Below are 18,856 nucleotides of genomic sequence, written 5' to 3' on the forward strand. Positions count from 1 at the left end.
TGAAACCAAGTTCTGAATGTGAGATGTAATTATGCACCTGGGTAAACTTTGTCTTTTCAAAGTTATGCAGCTGTTTTATTTTGTCATTGTATAAATGTATTCATTCAATAAAATAACATGAAAAGTAGATTGCATATGGCTATAATTTATTCTCTTTATATCTATTTGTGTGCATCTTCTGTTGGAAAACATTACAGCCCTTTTAAAAACAGATTTAATAATAACTGTATTTTATGAAATTAAAACACAGTGCTCCCAATACAATACTGACCCAGAAGGGACCCTCTATGGTGTTGGCTGCACCCATGCACTCACATCTCATAGATTTGCATGGGACCATCCTAGACACTGGAGCTGCATCCCAGGTCACCTCCAAAAACATTCGTGAGATTTGAGTGTGCAAGGGTGGCCAGCATTGAAGAAGATTATTGCTGAGAAGCAGAAGGCTACAGAGGTAAGTCATAAGCTGGGTAGTAGGTGTCAATGTAGGTTAGTTTACAAGAACTACAGGTGGATTAATGGAGTTTAGTAAAGACAGTACAGTTGTTCTTTGAGCTTAAGTTTCAGATAATCTTGCCATGTATGATTAGCAAATAGCCTCTCCCAAACAATATAATTTTGGATGTTGAAGTCTGGTCACATCTTTGTAAATATGTAGCAATGGTGAAAATGTTTGTACCGTGTTTTGTCTGATCTGAAATTTGGGTATGAGTGCTAAAACCAGATTGTATAATTATGCTTATGTGTGAGCCTTGCCAAATCTGTCAGAGATTTGGTAACCATGATTCAGCTGAAGTATTTGCCCTCACGCATGCAGCTAGCCTAAAGCTGACCTTACACTGACCAAGCAAGGTCTGTTTTTATATGCCAGATGCTTTGGGGAAATAAAAACGCCCGCAGGGAAAAAAGTTAGCAAATATATTTACCTTACTCCAGCTTCTGTACTGCAGGGGGTGGCATCACCTTCTTTCCTGCAAGGTCCTGGGAAACACTGAAACTACCTGAAATATCTCAAGAAGATGTGTCGGCACAGTGCAGGAGCCTCTTATTTTTTTTTTAAATAGATTTTTTTTTAAATAGATTTTTAAATACTGATCATTACAAGTGATCTTGTGGAAGTATACTGAAGTCAATTTAGCTAGGTGCCACATGTGGAAACCAGGGGTAAGGTATGTATATATTTTTTTGTTTACAAACTATTTTTATTTGGTACAAAAGGTGTTACAAAAAGCTTTGTCATATGCCATTGAAAAGTATAATAGAGATATTTTACACATAAGAAAGAACAAGAAAAACTTTTTGATATCTGAGGAACATAGTTTGCTTTAGTATTTTAACTTTATAATATTGTATATTATATATATTGTAAATATATATAACTCTAATAATGCTCTTCTGATATATGTTAATAATATTATCATTCAGTGTTGAAAAAGAGATTGGAAAAATGTAGTCATGGTTCCCATTTTTTGTTATAAAAATGATTAGTGTTCTGTAGTGTGTAGAATATTTTTTCCATAAGATAGTTAGAGAAAAGTTATTAATTTTGGTTTTCAAGTGTGTTAAAGGAACTGATGGAGATTTCCAGTGAAATGCTATTAACCAGTGTATTTCTACACATATTTTGTGGATCAGTCTCATATTATGGGATGTGAGTCCAGTGATGGGAGAAAATAATAGACAGTTGTGGAGAGTTAGGTTAATAGTACTATCTGAGATTTTGGAAGCAAATATTTCTAATTGCTTCCATATATGTGTGATTTTCTCACAACTCTAAAAAATGTGTGAGAATGAACCTGTAGAGTTGCAACGTCTGAAGCATGTCTGGGAAGTTGTGGGGAAAATGGCGTGAATTTTAACTGGAATATAATACTATCTTGTGAATAATTTGATTGCAGTCTCTTTTATTGTGATTGATCTGGTGCACTAATGTAGATTATTGATGCAATTGTCCCAGTTTTCAATTGTAAACGTGAATTCACATACTTGTTCACATTTATGCATATAGGGGGGTTTGTTTTGTTCTACATTATTAATTAGGTTAGAGTATATTTCTGAAATCAGTCCTGTTCTTCTTGGTGATTTTAGACAAATGCTTTTGAAGAATGATGGCGGGATGTGAGTTTGATGTTTGGAAGTATGTGTTAAAAAAGTGTCTAATTTGGTGAAATTTATTCAACTCAGCATTGGGAATCTGATGTTTAGATTTTAGTTAGGAGAATGAGGCAAACTTGTTGTTTTCTATAAAATTAGAGAAGGATGTTAGGTTGTTACTTATCCACCATGAGAAGTCTCCAGTATTATAAGTATTAAGGGGGAATTTTGGATCTCCAACAAAGGAAGCATGTGGATGTGTGTTAGATATCAGTTTGTATTTTTTATTATGTAGATTCCATAATTGGTATGAATGTGCGACTAATTGGTTGAGAGTGTCTAAAATATGAATTGAAATCTTATTTCCCCATAATATACCAAAGATAGAGTATGGAAGGACTGAGTCCTTTCTCAAACCTAACCCATGGGACCATGGGGTTAGAAATATGACATTGTGCCAAGTAAAATATGTATATTAACCACTTAAGCCCCGGACCATTTGGCTGGCAAAAAAAAAAACAGAGCACTTTTTGCGATTCGGCACTGTGTCGCTTTAACTGACAATTGCGTGGTCGTGCGACGTGGCTCCCAAAAAAAATTGACGTCCTTTTTTCCCCATAAATAGAGCTTTTTTTTGGTGGTATTTGATCACTTCGGCGGTTTTTATTTTTTGCGCTATAAACAAAAAAATAGCGACAATTTTGAAAAAAACACATTGTTTTTTACTTTTTGCTATAATAAATATCCCCAAAAAATATATAAAAAAGAATGTTTCATCAGTTTAGGCCGATACATATTCTTCTACATATTTTTGGTACAAAAAATCACAATAAGTGTTTATTGATTGTTTTGCGCAAAAGTTATAGCGTCTACAAAATAGGGGATTATTTTATGGCATTTATATTAATAATTTTTTTTTACTAGTAATGGCGGCGATCAGCAATTTTTATCATGACTGCGACATTATGGTGGACAGATCGGACACTTTTGGCGCTATTTTGGGACCATTCACATTTATACAGCGATCAGTACGATTAAAAATGCATTGATTACTGTGTAAATGTGACTAGCAGTGAAGGGGTTAACCACTAGGTGGTGCTGTAGGGGTTAAGTGTGTCCTAGGGAGTGATTCTAAGTGTGGGGGAAGGGGCTATGTGTGACATGACACTGATCACCGCTCCCGATTACAGGGAGCGGTGATCAGTGTCAGTGTCAGTGTCACTAGGCAGAACAGGAAAATGCTTGTTTGCACCAGCATTTCCCCGTTCTTCCTCTCCGTGAAATTATTGCGGCTATCACACTCACGGAGCTCGCGGTGCGCGCGCGCGCAAACCGCTTCTTAAAGGGCAACGTACAGGTACGTTAATATGCCTGTACGTGCCCTTCTGCCAACGTATATCGGCGTGAGCCAGTCAGCAAGCAGTTAACTAAACTCAATGTACTTACATTATGTGGAGCTACTGGTGTAGCTCCAGTGTCTAGAATCTCAAAGCAGTGTATCATAAGTCCAGAAAAAATTGATTTCACACTATTATCGTTCTCCAGAGGAAACCCTGAGGTTTACATGTTCCTGAACAAATTTTTAATAAACATTATCAAATGTTATTATTTTATTTGCACAATATGGCACACATAAATTGCAAAGTGCCCCCTCCAGCACAGCAATATCTGCGCTCCCCCTTGTCACTCCATTGTTGTGTCTTTCATCTTCCCGCTGTCTTTTTCCAAGTTTGAAGTCATCTGCCATCTTGATCAGCTGACCTGGGATGCCATAACTTTGTCCCAGCACAAAATCATACAACAATGTACACTGAACTGTGCATGCATGGCTCAGTGCGCAATCAGAGAAAAATTGCTTAAAGGCCAGTAGAGATTATGGAAGAGGAGACATCTAGAAAATCTTCTATATTTAAATGTTTCTCTGCCTTCATTTTTCCAAACTCCATTTTAGTTTTGCTTCAAAACATATTGACAGGGCTCTTATGATATTGATATGTTATAGTTTTCTTTTTTTACATATTAGTTATTTTCATGAGATAGTAATTTGTCATTTTGAAAAAGCGCTTTACTAAAAATATTTCTGGGACCTTTGTTTTAAGTGCCTTGTGACATTTCATTTAATAATTGTGTTTAGCATGCTAATGTTTAATTTGTTTCCTCATCAAATGAAAAGGCTACACTAGCCTACTTGACTTACAGCAGTATTAAAGCAAACATTTATTATTTTGCAGCTTACCAATTATTAAATGTGAGGGCAGCATTTGTTTTCTTTTTAGACTTTGCTTCTTCTATTTTCATCTGGTGATCCAGCCAACAAGTCTGTTGTTTTCAAAAGCTCAAATTCTTCAGCAGAATGTGTCAGTTGCATAGATGAGACAAGCCATATTACACCGACAGGAGTGGTTAAATGGTCAGCTTTTATGTATTCATGTAAATACTTTATCCCAAAAGAAAGAAATGTTATCTGTAATTGATTATTCAGTGTGAGCTGAAGTTTGGCTTCAATTAGTTAGTGTATATAAATCTGCTAATACATCTACCCCCCCAGACCAACAATGCTGCTGTCTGCTATGCCTCCTGTTCTCATTCCTCCAGAGTTGTGTCTCACTAATACTGGAGGTGTGTTACTGGCTAGATCACCAGGTGAAATTAGAGGGGGGGAGCCAAAGAAAAGAATACTAATGCAGCCACCACATCTAATGATTGGTAAGCTGCAATATATTATATTTTTGGTTTGGGGTTTAATACCACTTTAAACAAACCAGTGGTGGTTATATTTTAATATATTATTACCAACTGTTTTTATTTGCACAGATGTGTCTAGCTCTTATGTACTATCTACTGAGGAAGACACAACAGAAACCTTCAGCAGTGACCTTCAATTACAACCTAAACCTAGAACACTTGAGTCTGTGCCTGAATCATCAATATATTCAAACAAATTAGAATTTAAAATGGAAGCTAGTATTCCAGTTTTCACAAAGCAGCTTTCATCACTAGATGTTAGAATAGGAGATGCAGTCAAATTGTCAGTTATCGTTAGTGGTTTCCCAAAGCCCAGTATCCATTGGTGGCACAACAGAGAAGAGCTGGGCACCTCTGAGGTTTACACATTCCTAAATGATGGTGATGAATACAGTTGCCTTATTCCATGTGTGGAAGAAAGCAGTGAGGGAGAGTATACATGCATTGCAATGAATGAGCATGGCCAAACCATTTGCAGTTCATATATCACAGTGATCCAGAGAGAGAGTATAGATATCAGCAAACATCTTGAGACATCCCTTACTCTAGGTGGTCAGTCAAAAGAGAATAATCAACTTCTTGCACCAACCTTTGTGAAGCCTTTACATCCTGTTTGCTGCACCCAAAATGATAAAGCAGTTTTGGAATATAAAGTTACAGGCAATCCAAAGCCAAAAGTTCGGTGGTTCAGGGATAATAAGCAGATATTGGCTGGGAAGCGTCACATCATTTGCATGAAGCAGGATGGAATAGGTTTTTTAACAATTCACAAATGCCAACAAGAAGACAGTGGTCTCTACACTTGCAAAGCATTCAACAGTCTTGGCAAGACATCCTGCACTGCAGAGCTGGAGGTTGTACCCAATTCTAGTATAGCTGACAAGGAATCAAAGATGAAAGTTACCAAGTCCTACAAGAAATCCTCTGTCCAAGAAAGCACTGAAACACGCCTATATGCTGTTAAGTTACCAGGAGAATCTGAACAAGAGCATTCTGCCATGTTGTACACAATTGGAACAGAAGCAAAGTACTCTGCACACAGTGAGGAAGGTGATTCACTACAGGAAGTGATTAATTTAGAACAACAGTTGGTTCAACTTGAGCCACAGCCTAATGAGTCCATCCCTTTAGCTACATCAGTAATCACAGAGCTCGTAGATGTAAGTGAGCAGAATGTCAGGAAAATTGTAAGTCCTGTTTTTCAAGAATTAGGCGGGCCTAAATCACAATCCCTTCATGTACCTGTCACTGAAGAAATGACATTAGCAGATAAAGAAAGAGAAGTAAATGATAACTACCCATGCAGTTTACAGTTAGGTCTCACACATGAGAAAAAAACAAGGCCTGTTTCATTTATGACAGAAGAAAAACAGTTAATATCATGTGATACAACGGCATCAATTTCAGTTAAGGAGACCATTGCAGCAGTATCCACACCTGAACCCAAAGAAGTTTTACATACCCACAATGTGGAGATTATTGAGGAATTCAAAAAAGAGCAGTTGCTTGGAGAAGAAGCTCAACATCTTTTGGAGATGGAAAAGCAGAATCTAGCTTCAAAATCAGACATGGTTTTGTTAGAACACATGGTTACCCCAGTGATAGATTTCCAACATATTTTGCTTAGAGAACAGAATTTGAATTTTGAAAAAGCAAAGGAAGAAAATGCTATGCGCATCAAAGATCACCCCATGAAAAGTGGTTTGATGTTGGAAGAGAAACATCAGTTTCTATGTGAACATGCATTATCTATTCAAGACAGGGATGCTGAAGAAGTAGCTAAGTATGATCATGAACTGAGACAAGTCATGCACTTGCAAGTTGTAGAACCTCACACACATCTACCAAGTGAAGAAAACATATTTTTTACTATGCCATCTGAAGACCAAGCTGATATCACAAAAAGTCCAGTCTTTCTTTTGTCTTCATTGTATGATGACCGCCGTACTATTTTATGTGAAGATACTGGAAAAATAAAAGGTTTCAGTGCAGAAGTGAATCTGAGTTATTCCAAAGAACCTCCCCCAATTTTAAATATGCAAACTTTACAGTCAGACTTTTTGTTACCTAAAGAAAAAGAAATTATTTTCAAAAAACCAGATTTAAATACTGCGTTAAACAAAATGGAGAAATTCTACAAAGGTAGTCTCCATATTGAAGACAAACGTATTCTTTCAGGAGAGAGTATAAAAGAACTTCAAATATCACCTCAAGGTGTAGAACCTATGCTTGTTGTTGAACGTCAACAACACAAATGTGCTGTCACAATGAAAGATGTTCTTTTATTGCCAAAAGAAGAGTTAGTTGCAACAGAGAAGGAACAAAGGGCTGCAGTACAAAAAGATGACTTTCAGCCTGTTATAAAGCTATGTACTACAGTTGAAAGTAGGGCTATTGTTGAAGGTCATGCTGATTCTGTGCCAGATATTGACATAAATACTTGTCAAATTACTAAAGAATTAACTCGTCCTGTAGAAATAACATGCATTGAGAACCATGGTATACCAATACAAAGTGTTATTCCTTCAGATGAAGCCCAACAAGATTATGCAGCAAGAATTCATGAAGGTCAGTCAGTAAGTTTGCCCTTAGCTGTAGAGGAAAAACAAGCTATACCAGAGGAACATTTGAACATCTCAGAACGACCAGGGACAGAAATGTTAAAAGTAAAAACTCAACTGAAAGAACTTCAAAGCTCACATGATGTAATTGATGCAGCTATCCTTCACAAAGAACAATTAATTGCCTCAGAAGATCTAAGAAGTTTCAATTTAGAAATTAAAGGTCATGTTAGAAGAGCTTTGTATTCTGCCTTGATAAATAAATCAGATCTTTTGTCTGCAGAAATACTGAAGAACATACAAAACATAGATGTTAAGAGCATTAAAGTAACCAAAGAACCTAAGAACACCTTATGCACCTATGTCATCACAACAAGTAATTTTTCCATTGAAGAAGTAACATTGTCTCTTCCAAGGGTTTATCCACAAAGCATTGACCTTAAAACTGAACTTAAAACAGCTTTTCAGGCTGTTATATTTGACGAAAGACATATATTAGAAGCCAGCAGACCAGAAAGTATCATCACTAGACAAGAGAAAGCCTTGATTGCCATAGAACAACAACAGGAAATGTCAACAGCTACAGTAGCAGATAAACCTAATTTCCCTGATGCCTATAATTCTGTCAATGTAAAGACTGAGTCAGAAGCATTTCAGCCAAGCATAGCAAATCAAGTGTCCAGTGCTGTCATGACACATATGGAGATTAAGGACATTGGTGCAGCAGCTTGCACAGATGAAGTTACATTTTCAGCTGTATCTATACAGGAACAAGTACAAATAGTGAAGAAGAGAGAGACACGGGAAGAAATATACGAGGATGAGCTCTTAAAAGAATCTTCCACTCCAATAATTAGGCAATGTTTATTAGATTATATGGCTAATGAAGGGGACTGTGTTACCTTCAACACAGTTATAAAAAGTGCTAAGACTGTTAACTGGTACTTTAATGATAGACTATTGTCTTCAGGCATAGAGTTCAAGTGTTTGCAACATAATGATACCTATACATTAGTAATCAGCAAAGTACAAATGGATATACATCAAGGAGAATATACCTGTGAGGCTTTGAATGACGCTGGCAAATCAACAACATCAGCTCAACTTACAGTTGTTAAAAGAGGTTGGATTATGGGGATAGTAATTTACCACTTTTCTGCTAACAACAACACTATTACGCAGTATTTTAATGCAGGAGAAGGCAACACTTGACAACTCATAAAATGTTAAATTCTTTATCAAGCCAATAAAAAAACATTTGAAATTTGTTCCACAAATTGAATTTCAGAATGTTGCCTTTTCCTATGCTGCAGGGTTGATCTAATGACACTTTTTATTAGACTAACGCCTCATGTAAATAGTCAGTGCATTACCATGATTTATTAGCATACTATTACATTTTCCTTCTACTCTTTTAAATATAAGCCATCCCATCTAATCTATAGCTGAGCTGTTTGTATTTTTTCATGAAAGGGGGATACCTGAGTGAGCTGGAAACTTTAAAAACATTGTATTTACCTTGGAAACTTCTATTTTGCCATTAGTAGACAAAAGCAAGACTGACTTTAAGTTTGAATCATCAAATATAAGAAAACCACAAACATGTTGAGACTTGCTACTTTTGCAGCAAATTTGCCATTAAAAGGCAAGTGACATACAGCCAGCAGATAGAACCACAGTGGTTTACTTGGGAAGCAGGCATTTAACACTACCAGAAGAGTTGAACGCTGAAAATGTAACTGTGGGTAAAAAAGACAGCTGGGTTAAGTTTTCAGAGCCATTTTTTTTGGACTTTCCTTTTTTAAACAGCAACGTTATTTTAGGTTGGAGATAAAGAACAAAATAACCCCCTGTGCAAGACTGGATATTTGAAAAGAACGCGTTTTCATTTCACTAAACTTAACTTCACTTTACCACATAGTAAAATGTAGACGCCATTGCTGTTCTAATCATCCTTTCATGTACTACCCTTTTTTTAACTGTTACAGTATATGTTATATCATTTTTTGTATGTGTATGTTCGACTTGTGTTTATCAAAGGTTTTTTTATATTGTAACCTTAATGACTGAAGTAACAAAATGTTTTATGCTAAAAATAAGACAGACCTCCAAATAACTGACATTTCGCACATCAAATTTCAATAGAGAATTTGCATCTAAAACCGATTTTTACCAGCCTCTCTTATTTATTCTTTTTGATTTGTGGAGAGATAGAGACCTTTGATAACTCAATGTTATGCTATACCAGGGATATGCAATTAGCGGACCTCCAGCTGTTGCAAAACTACAAGTCCCATCATGGCTCTGCCTTTAAGTGTCATTTTTGTGACTGTCAGAGTCTTGCTATACCTCATGGGACTTGTAGTTCTGCAACAGCTGGAGGTCCACTAATTGCATATCCCTGCGCTATACAGTCACAGTCAGTACTAACTGTTTACTTATTTTATTATATCCATCCCCATATCCACAAATCCACTCAGTTATATTATTGGCACATTTTATCTTCACTATTAAGGTGTTTAATTCTCTGTGCTTTTTTTCATTTCCCAACCTCATTTAAAATAGGTAAATGCATGCTGTAAATTTAAATTATTTGTTTTCTTTTAAATTTGTATTAGTTACCACTTGCAGGAATAATAAAAAAATGACTTTTCACTTTCAGCTGATGTGTTTCCTTTTGATAAGCCACATTTTTTGTGCATGTTTACACCATTTTGCAGTAGAATTTGATTAAACTTCTTTAAACTGGAGCTCCCATGTAATATGATGTAAACTGCTAACAATTACCTTTTATCCGCACAGCCATTTTCCCTTCACTTTTCCTGAAATAGGCACTCCACTTTCAAGTAAAGTTTTATTTTAAATGTACCATTTCCTCTAAGAATATACTTAGTTTTTTTTCTCCCTTGTTGTCTTTAGCTCCTGTGCTGAAGAGGAGGCTCGAGTCTGTAGAAGCAGCAGTTGGGCACTCTGCATTTTTTACCTGTGAGACAGAACCTGCACCCAACGTTAGATTCCAGTGGTTCAAGTCTGGACGGGAAATCTATGAAAGTGAAAAATACTCTCTGAAGACATCAAACTACCTTTCAACTCTTGAGGTCCTTAGACCACAAGTTGTTGACTGTGGTGAATACTCGTGCAAAGCTTCCAATGAGTTTGGTAGCATAAGCACCACTGCAACCTTAACTGTGACTGGTGAGTAAATGTCAGTTACATGAAAAAAACACACATACATTTACACATATGTTTTCTTTTAAGTATATATTTATTTCTGTGGAATATTCATGACAATAAAGGTAAGTGAGTGCTATTTATATTCTGGAAAAAGGTTTCTTTGGGTTGATAAAAAAATATCCTTTTTCTGAATCTCAGTCTTTACTACTTTTTAAACGTTTTTCTCATTAATAGACTTAAAAAAAGACCTTTGGATAGTTAAAAGAATATCTGGATCTGAATTTGAACTGTTAAGTTTAGAAGCTTAAATATGGTTTGGGTATGTTGCATAAATTAGGTTTATTAGTGACGCCTCCATTTCGAGTTCTTTTGGCTTTCACAGTGTAACAATTGCTGATATTACATTTTGAAGCCATGCAGTGGCTGAATAGTGGCTGAATACACCCCAAATTGGCAAGCAATTGAGTTGCAAGTTTAAAAATGCTAAGCTATTGCTAGACTTGCCAGGCTTGTTTGTTGCACAATTGCAGCAAGTCCGCATTGCATGACTCCAGATCAAATTTCTTTGCAAACATTCTGCAAGTCTGCTGCAAGTTCTGGTTCAGTTATGTTGTGCAATAGTCATCCCACCACAGGGGTCACTGTGACTTGCAGAGCTCTTGCTGTAGACTCACCACTGCAACTTTGTTCATACTACTGTAGAGATTTGCCACGCAAATGTGCTACAAATTGGAAAAGTGTCAACTAGAACTTGTACTTGTGCTTTAAGTGCTTTGCAAGTGTACAGCTTGCCAGTGAAAATGTGCAGACAGTTAAAAAGACTTACAATTCAACACTGCCACAAATTTGTGGCGAGTTATCCTTTGCTATCTGGGATATCATTATCATATGATGTTCTGGCCAACTTTCTAAATTCTTAATAATTATTATTACTTAAAATGCTTGCACAATATTCAAGAAAGAAAGAGTCAAAAGTGTTTGGCTTCTTTAGAGAGAGTGTGTGTGTGTGTATCATCTTAGAACAGCTTCTTTTTATCTTAATATAATACACTGTATACTGTAACTGCAATTTTAGAATTTCCATTTGTAGGTTTCTTACTTTTTGGCATAAACTCTGTGGTTTTCACATACTGATGAAATACTGAAACCTCTGTTTTCTTTGCAGAAGCCTTCCCTCCATCTTTTATAACTAGACCAGAGTCTGTTACCTCTTTTGTGAGTAAAAAAGCTAAGTTCCAAGCAACAGTATCAGGTACACCAGTTATTGATACAATATGGCAGAAAGATGGACTTCCCATCTCCTCTTCAGAGAACATTCTTGTCTCAGCCATAAACAACAAGCATGTTCTAGAGCTCTTGAATCTTGCCACTACCAACAAAGGCATCTATTCTTGCAAAGCATCTAACAAGTTTGGAACAGACACCTGCCAGGCAGAACTGATAGTTATCGACAAGCCACACTTCATTAAAGAATTGGAACCTTTGCGTTCTGCTGTGAACAAAACTATTCGCCTTGAGTGCCAGGTAGACGAAGACAGAAAAGTAACAGTAGCCTGGACAAAAGATGGCCACAAACTCCTTCCAGGGAAGGATTATAAAATCTATTTTGAAGACAAAGTGGCTTCTCTTGAAATACCAGTGGCTAAGATAAAGGATTCTGGAAATTACATGTGCACTGCAACAAATGATGCAGGAAGCAGCTCTTCTTCCTCAGTTGTTACAATACGAGGTAAGAAAAACCAAATACACTTACACATATCATTCATATCACAGCTTTAAAAGTGTGCGACCAAGGGACACAATAGCTAACTTATTTTCCCAGAACATTTGTTTTAACATACCATATACTAAGTTAGATTAAGCTTGTTGTAAACTGTCTTGTACTTGTCTTGTCTGCAATACACTTTATGTATGTATGTATGACTGAATGATGTTTATCAAATACTATTTAAGCAAGTGTGAATGTTCTATATGGCTGAACAAAATTATGGCCCAAATGGCTGAACTTTGCAAGATCTAAGAAACCATCTTCTTCCTCACCTTCTTCTTCTTCATCTTCTTCATAAAACCTGTTAACAAGAAAAAACGTTTTCTTCTATTTCAGCTTATTCTATTTGTAATGTTTTTTTTTTTCTATAGAGCCACCATCTTTTGTGAAGAAGGTGGAACCCTCTTATTTGTTAAGACAGGGAGAGTCAGCACATTTACAGTGCAAAATTAAAGGTTCGCCTGATATCCATGTCACTTGGTACAAGAACAACACAGCAATTACACCAAGTGAAATGTTTAGAATGGCTTTCAACAACTCAGATGCTGTATTAGATATCACAAATATGAAAGTTGATGATAGTGGAAGTTACACTTGTGAAGCTCTAAATGATGCTGGCTGCGAAAGCTGCACTTCTGAAATTATTGTTAAAGGTTTGTTTGTTGATTCTACGTAGTTGTTAGATAATATTTATAAATGTATTCTGTTTCTGTAATAATCATTTGATAATCTAATACTCTTCTAGAGCCTCCTTCTTTCATCAAAACACTTGAACCAGCAGAAATAGTTAAAGGATCAAGTGCTACTCTTCAGTGTGAAGTATCTGGTACTGGACCTTTTGAAATTAGCTGGTACAAAGATAAGAAACAGATACGAAGCAGTAAAAAGTACAGGCTCATATATCAAAAGTCTTTTGCTTGTCTGGAAATCTCATCATTTAATAGTGCAGATGTTGGTGAATATGAGTGTGTTGTTGCCAATGAAGTGGGAAAGTGCAACTGCAGTGCATCATACAGGCTTAAAGGTTAGTATTGGGCTAGTATTCATTTTCATCGTCTTCTTTCAGAAAAAAAAAAAGATTCTTTTTGCTTCTAACACCTCTATACCTCTTCAATGACCAACCAATATCTTCAGTATCTTTAACTACTAATATCTCTTATCTTACCGCCTGCAGCTAATACGCAGTTGCAGATCTACTACTTGAGAAGTGAAACCATCAAGCCTTTTCTGTGCCCTAAATTTGACCTCTGGCCTATACAAGAACTTTAATACATAAATATTTTTAGTCAAAATATAGGTCAAGTTTATAAACTCAAGGAACCAAACCTGCCTAATTCTGGAAAGTTTTATTATAAGAAAAACTTGGGTTGCTGCTTAACATACTGTGCTTCTACATTCAAAATAGTTTCTCTTTCAGAGAATTTGATCAGCAAAATAAATTAGGGGCATTATGATCAGTGACATATCATTGCCTCTTGCTCAGGGTCATCTTTGCTCCTTCATGGGATCTGTTTTGACACATGCACAAGACTTTTAAAGCTACATTTTAACCACTTCAACCCCAGAAGGTTTTACCTCTTAATGACAGGTCATTTTTTTGTGATACGGCACTGCGTTTCTTTAACTGACAACTGCACGGTCGTGTGATGGTGTACCCAAATAAAATTGGTGTCCTTTTTCTCCCACAAATAAAGCTTTCTTTTGGTGGTATTTTATCACCTCTCTGGTTTTTATTTTTTGCGCTAGAAACAAAGACTGACAATTTTGAAAAAAACACAATATTTTTTACTTTCTGCTAGAAAACATATCCAATAAAATTTAAAAAAATCAAATTTCTTCATCAATTTCATCAATTTCGGCCAATATGTATTCTGATACATATTTTTGGTTAAAAAAATCCCAATACGTGTATATTGATTGGTTTGCGCAAAAGTTATAGCGTCTACAAACTAGGGGATAGATTTATGGCATTTTTATGTTTTACTAGTAATGGCTAAAAATATGCACTGTTACTGTACTAATGACACTGGCAGGGAAAGGATTAATACCAGGAGCGATCAAAGGGTTAAGTGTGTCCCTAGGGGATGCGTTCTAACTGTGTGGGGGATGGACTCACTAAATGAAAAGAGTGATCCGTGTTCCTGATTAGCAGGAACACAAGATCACTGTGTTCATCTTTGACAGAACGGCAGTCTGCCTTGTTTACATCAGCAGACCGCTATTCTATCTTTCTGGGGAGTGATCGTGGGTGGCTGGCAGACCCACCCACATTATCTATTGCACAAAATGATGTACAGGTATGTCGTTACATGCAAAAAAGCCACCCCGCTGCAGTATATAGTGGGCGTCTTTAAGTAGATAGATAGGGGAAATAGCACAAACTTTTTTTTTTTTGTGCTGTCTGTGTTCTCACTGGAGAGATTTGCTATTATTGCCTGTTCTGCTAATGATATCATTGTGGAAGGAGGTGAGGGGTATTTTTTTAAAGAGAATAGTGATGCTGGAGCCTCTATCAGGCTTTTATTGGTGCAGAAAGTAAGATGAACTCTCCCTGGCCAATAGAAATGTATGTCATCAGCACATCTTCATTCTTCATATATTAAATAATTTGAATGCATATAACTAGTAAAAATGCAAAGCAACCTTTTAGTTTTAAAACCTTGACGTTTTACTGGTAACTTATATGTCAGTATAGTCTCATGAATGAAAAACTAAGGTGTGCTGGTGTCCTATGTTGGTTGTTGCCTTGTTGGTTTATCATACTATCTGTCTTGTGCACCAAATACTACTTAAGTTCATATACTGTATGGTGTGCAACTTGAAAAATTTAGCAGTGACACAGACAGTAATAAAAAATTGATAGAGATTGACCGTTCCCACGCTCCCCAAAGCAGAAAAATGCTTTAGATGGAGTTGAGATTTTAAATTTCACTTCTGCATCAGACATGTTGCTAATACTTAGCATTCCAATAACTCCTTAGAGTGGGTGCAAATGCACAAACATAACTTAATAGGAGAGCAGACTAATCCCTCTAATCGGTGAACTGAGCACTGACATCACCTGTCAATAAATAACACTAGTACTAACATTTTAAGGTCAACAAAGTACTAGTATTTATGTGACCATAGCAGTTTTTTAAAAATGAAGGAATTCTCAGATTTACTGCTGTCTTTCAAACTAGAACCACCATCATTTGTGAAGAAGGTTGAAAATGTCACTGCTATAGTTGGCAACAATGTTTCCCTACAAGCCATATTAAAAGGCTCTGAGGTCATCACGGTAACTTGGATGAAAGGAAGAGATGTTGTCAGAGAAGATAATAAAGTCAAAATCACATTTGACAATAATATTGCCACTCTTCATATCAGCAGTGTGCAAGTTAACAGTGCTGGAAAATACACTTGTGTGGCTGAAAATGAAGCAGGAAGCCAAAGTTGCTTTGGAGAATTATTGGTAAAAGGTCAGTTAGTGATTCCTTTACTATATCTTTCAGATCAACAACTATTTCCAGTAAGCTGAGACATGTTTATGACATTATTTAACTTTATTTTAGAACCAGCCAAGATAATCGAAAAAGCTGAATTAATCCAAGTGACTTCGGGAGATCCTGCCACTTTGGATTGCACCGTATCGGGCACACCTGAACTTAAAGTTAAATGGCTAAGGCAAGGGAAGGAGATAACTTCTGGCAAAAAGTATAGGATCAGTTTTAAAAATAATGTTGCCACCTTGAAGTTTTACTCTGCTGAAATTCAGGACAGTGGAGAATATTCATTTGAGGTGTCCAATGATGTTGGTAGTAACAGCTGCAAGATCACTTTTACAGTATTGGGTTAGTATAACACATAGTTCTTGAAATTAGAATTAGTACAGTTGGCATAGTTTTCAGTATGTTAAACAATTTGGTGATAAACCTATATATTTCTATCATAAACAGATCGAACTATTGCCCCATCTTTTACTAAAGCATTGAAAGATATTGACAATGTAATAAATGTGCCATGTCGATTGGAGTGCAAAGTCTCTGGTTCTTTGCCCATGAAAATTGCATGGTTTAAAAATGGGGAAGAACTTACTCCAGACAAGTATAAGATATCATTCGTGGAAGGTACTGCCTCTTTGGAGCTAAGTCGACTAGAACTGAGTGATGCTGGAATTTATACGTGTAAAGCAACAAATTCTGCAGGAAGCAAGGAATCCAAAGGAACGCTTTCTGTTAAAGGTTTGGTTCATAAACCTTTTCCTGCTACCTTTAGTTTCAATACTCATTAATGCTTCTTTAAGGTTTTTAATTTTACAATATCTGTTCTTCATACATTTAGAACCTCCAAGCTTCCTAACCAAATCAGTTTCACAAGATACCCTGCCAGGATCAACTGTGTGTCTGAAGACCACTTTTAAGGGAACACCACCTCTGTCTATAAGATGGTTTAAAGGTGTGGATGAACTTAAAACTGGAGGTTCTTGCTACATTGCTAAAGAGAACACCAGCAGCTCTTTGGAACTCTATGCAGTTAAAACATCAGAATCAGGAAACTATGTCTGCAAAGTCAGCAACAAGGCTGGCGCTGTGGAATGCAGTGCAAACTTATTTGTAAAAGGTTTGACTTCTTCTTTGTTTTTACAGCTACGCATACCATCTTTAACTCTTTTACCACAAGTTTCTCTTTTTTTAACTATTTTTTAAATTCTACAGAGCCAGCAACATTTGTTGAGAAGCTAGACCCATCACAGCTTTTCAAAAAGGGTGATTCTGTACAACTTGAATGTAAAGTAGCTGGAACACCAACTATTAGTATTACCTGGTTTAAAAATGACAAGGAAATTAAAGAAAGTGACGTTTGCAGTATGTCATTCCTGAACTCTGTAGCAGCTCTTAGAATTTATAGCATAAGTCTTGAAGACGTTGGTGAATATGTATGCCAAGCTAAAAATGAGGCTGGTACAGATACATGCAGCTGTACTGTCATAGTTAAAGGTGTGTTAAAGTCACTACTTCTTCTTTACTCTTCTTTTATATACTCTTATTTATTTTTAAAACATTTTATTTACTGAAAGGCATTTCTCTTAAAATACAGAACCTCCATCTTTTGTAAAAGAGTTTCAAAATATTGAAGTAATGAGAGATTCCGATGTTACTTTGGAAGGCGCATTGGTAGGCTCAGCTCCATTTGAGGTTTCATGGTTCAAGGACAACAAACCTATTCGGAGTAGTAGGAAGTACAAAACCTTTTTCCAGGAAAATTTACTAAGCCTCAACATTCTAAGGTTTGACTCCATGGATACAGGAGAATTCCAGTGTAGGGTGTTTAACGACGTTGGAAGCTGTCTTTGTAGTTCACTTGTGACTCTAAAAGGTTAGTAGCGCCAAAAAAAATGTAATAAGACATTTTGTTTTAAAAATTTAGCATAGTTGTAAATTCTGTCTTACAACTCTTCATCTATCTGTCAGAACCCCCCACTTTTACAAGGAAGATTGAAAATCTTAGTTCCCTCATTGGAGGAATGGTTGCCTTCCAATGTTCTGTTAAAGGTTCACAGCCCATCTCCATATCATGGTGGAAAGACAATGATGAAGTTATGGAAGATGAAAACATAAAAGCAATATTTAAAAACAATGTAGCCACACTACACATAACTTCTGTTAAAAGCAACCTTGGGGGCAAGTATACATGTGAAGCCAAAAATGATGCAGGCGTTCAACGATGCTCTGCAATGCTAGCAGTTAAAGGTTGGTCCCTTTCATTCTCTGCTTTTAAAAACGTTAAAAAAAACAACCAAACTGTAAACAAGTTCTAAATTATATTATCCTTCTTTAACAACAGAACCTGCCACAATTATTGACAAGGCTGCATCTGTCGATGTCACAGAAGGTGACCCTGCGACATTGCAATGTAAATTTTCTGGTACTAAAGAAATCACCGCCAAATGGTTCAAAGATGGAAAAGAGCTAAAATTTGGTCCAAAACATAAAATTAGTTTTACTGAAAATGTATCCATTTTGAAAATTGCTTCAGCGGACAAAAATGATAGCGGAGAGTATACATTTGAGGTGCAGAATGATGTTGGTAGAAGCTCTTGCACTGCTTCTGTCAATGTATTAGGTTAGTATAGAGATATATTTTTCCTTCATTATATATATTTTTCCCTTTGAACAAATTTAATTTGTAACTAACTCGGTGTTTATTTCTTCTGTGTTAATTAGATCTAATAATCCCACCATCATTTACAAAGAAACTGAAAAAAATGGACAGTGTCAAAGGGTCTTTTGTTAATCTTGAATGTATAGTTTCTGGCTCACATCCGATAACTGTGAAATGGTTAAAGGATGACAAAGAAATTCAGCCTAGCGGAAAGCACAAATATTCCTTCCACGATAATATAGCATTCATGGAGATCAATGAATTAGAAGGATTAGACAGTGGTACCTACACATGCACTGCCACAAATAAGGCAGGGAAGAGTCAATGCAGTGGATATTTAACTGTGAAAGGTTTGCATTCCTTATTATTT

General features: G+C 36.2%; 1 protein-coding gene across 50 annotated transcripts in view; it reads left to right on the plus strand.

The window, feature by feature from the left end:
• TTN (titin) overlaps positions 1-18,856 on the plus strand; it is a 348,879-nt gene that overhangs the window by 102,406 nt on the left and 227,617 nt on the right. For all 50 annotated transcript variants that reach the window (XM_073633763.1, XM_073633783.1, XM_073633784.1 and 47 more), the window contains exons 42-54: positions 10,320-10,595; positions 11,740-12,303; positions 12,714-12,995; positions 13,088-13,366; positions 15,525-15,803; positions 15,897-16,175; positions 16,281-16,565; positions 16,666-16,944; positions 17,040-17,321; positions 17,422-17,700; positions 17,796-18,074; positions 18,169-18,447; positions 18,549-18,836. In XM_073633763.1, coding sequence (XP_073489864.1) covers positions 10,320-10,595; positions 11,740-12,303; positions 12,714-12,995; positions 13,088-13,366; positions 15,525-15,803; positions 15,897-16,175; positions 16,281-16,565; positions 16,666-16,944; positions 17,040-17,321; positions 17,422-17,700; positions 17,796-18,074; positions 18,169-18,447; positions 18,549-18,836 — 3,930 coding nt within the window. The remainder of the gene's footprint in view (positions 1-10,319; positions 10,596-11,739; positions 12,304-12,713; positions 12,996-13,087; positions 13,367-15,524; positions 15,804-15,896; positions 16,176-16,280; positions 16,566-16,665; positions 16,945-17,039; positions 17,322-17,421; positions 17,701-17,795; positions 18,075-18,168; positions 18,448-18,548; positions 18,837-18,856) is intronic.

The sequence above is a fragment of the Aquarana catesbeiana genome, linkage group LG06, assembly GCF_042186555.1.
Source record: "Aquarana catesbeiana isolate 2022-GZ linkage group LG06, ASM4218655v1, whole genome shotgun sequence".
NCBI lineage: Eukaryota > Metazoa > Chordata > Amphibia > Anura > Ranidae > Aquarana > Aquarana catesbeiana.